Source organism: Triticum aestivum, chromosome 2A, assembly GCF_018294505.1.
Source record: "Triticum aestivum cultivar Chinese Spring chromosome 2A, IWGSC CS RefSeq v2.1, whole genome shotgun sequence".
Classification (NCBI taxonomy): Eukaryota; Viridiplantae; Streptophyta; class Magnoliopsida; order Poales; family Poaceae; genus Triticum; species Triticum aestivum.
The window spans coordinates 27,581,366-27,582,737 of NC_057797.1; the positions used below are offsets into that span (position 1 = coordinate 27,581,366).

The 1,372-nt window shown below is 42.6% G+C and overlaps 1 protein-coding gene across 1 annotated transcript in view; it reads left to right on the forward strand.

The window, feature by feature from the left end:
• The first annotated feature begins 1,020 nt into the window (after positions 1 to 1,020).
• LOC123184434 (senescence-specific cysteine protease SAG39-like) overlaps positions 1,021 to 1,372 on the forward strand; it is a 1,131-nt gene continuing 779 nt past the window's right edge. Inside the window, exon 1 of the mRNA XM_044596552.1 lies at positions 1,021 to 1,360. Coding sequence (XP_044452487.1) covers positions 1,021 to 1,360 — 340 coding nt within the window. The remainder of the gene's footprint in view (positions 1,361 to 1,372) is intronic.

A 1,372-nucleotide genomic window follows, 5' to 3' on the forward strand; every position in this document is an offset into this window, starting at 1 on the left:
AAATGGGATTGCCTTTAGATTTCACCGGTTCCTAGTTGAATAAAAGTCCATTTCTATGTTGTTTTATACGAGTGCAGCGTTCCTGTGCCCAGACTCATTTGCATCTGGTCAGAAAAAAACAAACAAACACTAGACAAATTCCAAAAAAAATTGTGTGGTAGATAATTTGATGCGTGAGTTTCGCTCCAATTTTTAAATCATTTGAACATCTGAGGAACTCTCAGAAAAAAAGACAAATCGGGTCGGAACAGTGTGTGAACAGTAAAGATTTTTACAGACCCTGAATTTGTCTTTTTTTGCCGACAGCTGCTCAGATGTCCAAATGATTTGAAAATTGATGCGAACCTCACGCATCAAATTATCTTCTACACACAAAAATTGGAATTTTTTGAATTTTTCAAGTATTTGTTTTGATTTTTTTTGTCAGGGCGGGTTCACGGTACGTATCAAAGCAGTTACTTGATTCTTTTGTACAAACTGGTGTCACGTCCACGGTACTCTTCTGAATATTTATTTTCATGGACACGGTTCTTCTTTCTTTCAATAAATCTCTCAAGCAGGGATCACTGTCAGTCAGATGTACACCCCGACATAAACAAGCAGGAGTCGCTATCAGATGTACACCAAGCGTACTTCTTTGTTCTGCCGTATCATTTTTATACAATGTGGCCGGCCAATCAGATGTGCGCGTCATTTTTATACCACTAGCCGGCCACCATAATCCACGGCAACGCACAAGCCCTTTTCCACAAAATAACTTCGTACAAACACCGTATCTCTCAGTCTCCTATTTTTAATACGTACTTGACACTATATATACCACCAAGTGCCATCCAACAAACCAGACCAAAGTACAGACACTTGCCATCCTAGGTTGCCTCTGCCGCTGCAGTACTGTCATTGCAGTTCGGTACCTAACCGAAGATGGCCATCCACAAGGCTTTGCTTCTTGCCATCCTCGGTTGCATCTGCCTCTGTGGTACAGTCATTGCAGCTCGTGAGCTGAATGATGACTTGTTGATGGTGGCGAAGCATGAGAACTGGATGGCTCAGTATGGCCGTGTGTACAAGGACACCACTGAGAAGGCACGTCGGTTCGAGGTTTTCAAAGGCAACGTCGAGTTCATTGAAACATTCAATGCCCAGAATCACAAGTTCTGGCTTGGCGTCAACCAATTTGCTGATATCACAAATGATGAGTTCAAGACAACCAACACAAACAAGGGATTCAAAGCAAACTCCATGAGAGTTCTTTCTTCTGGATTCAGGTATGAGAATTTGAGTTTGGATGCCCTTCCAGCAACGATGGACTGGAGGGCCAAGGGAGCCGTCACTCCTGTCAAGGATCAAGGCCAGTGTGGTAAGTAAAAAA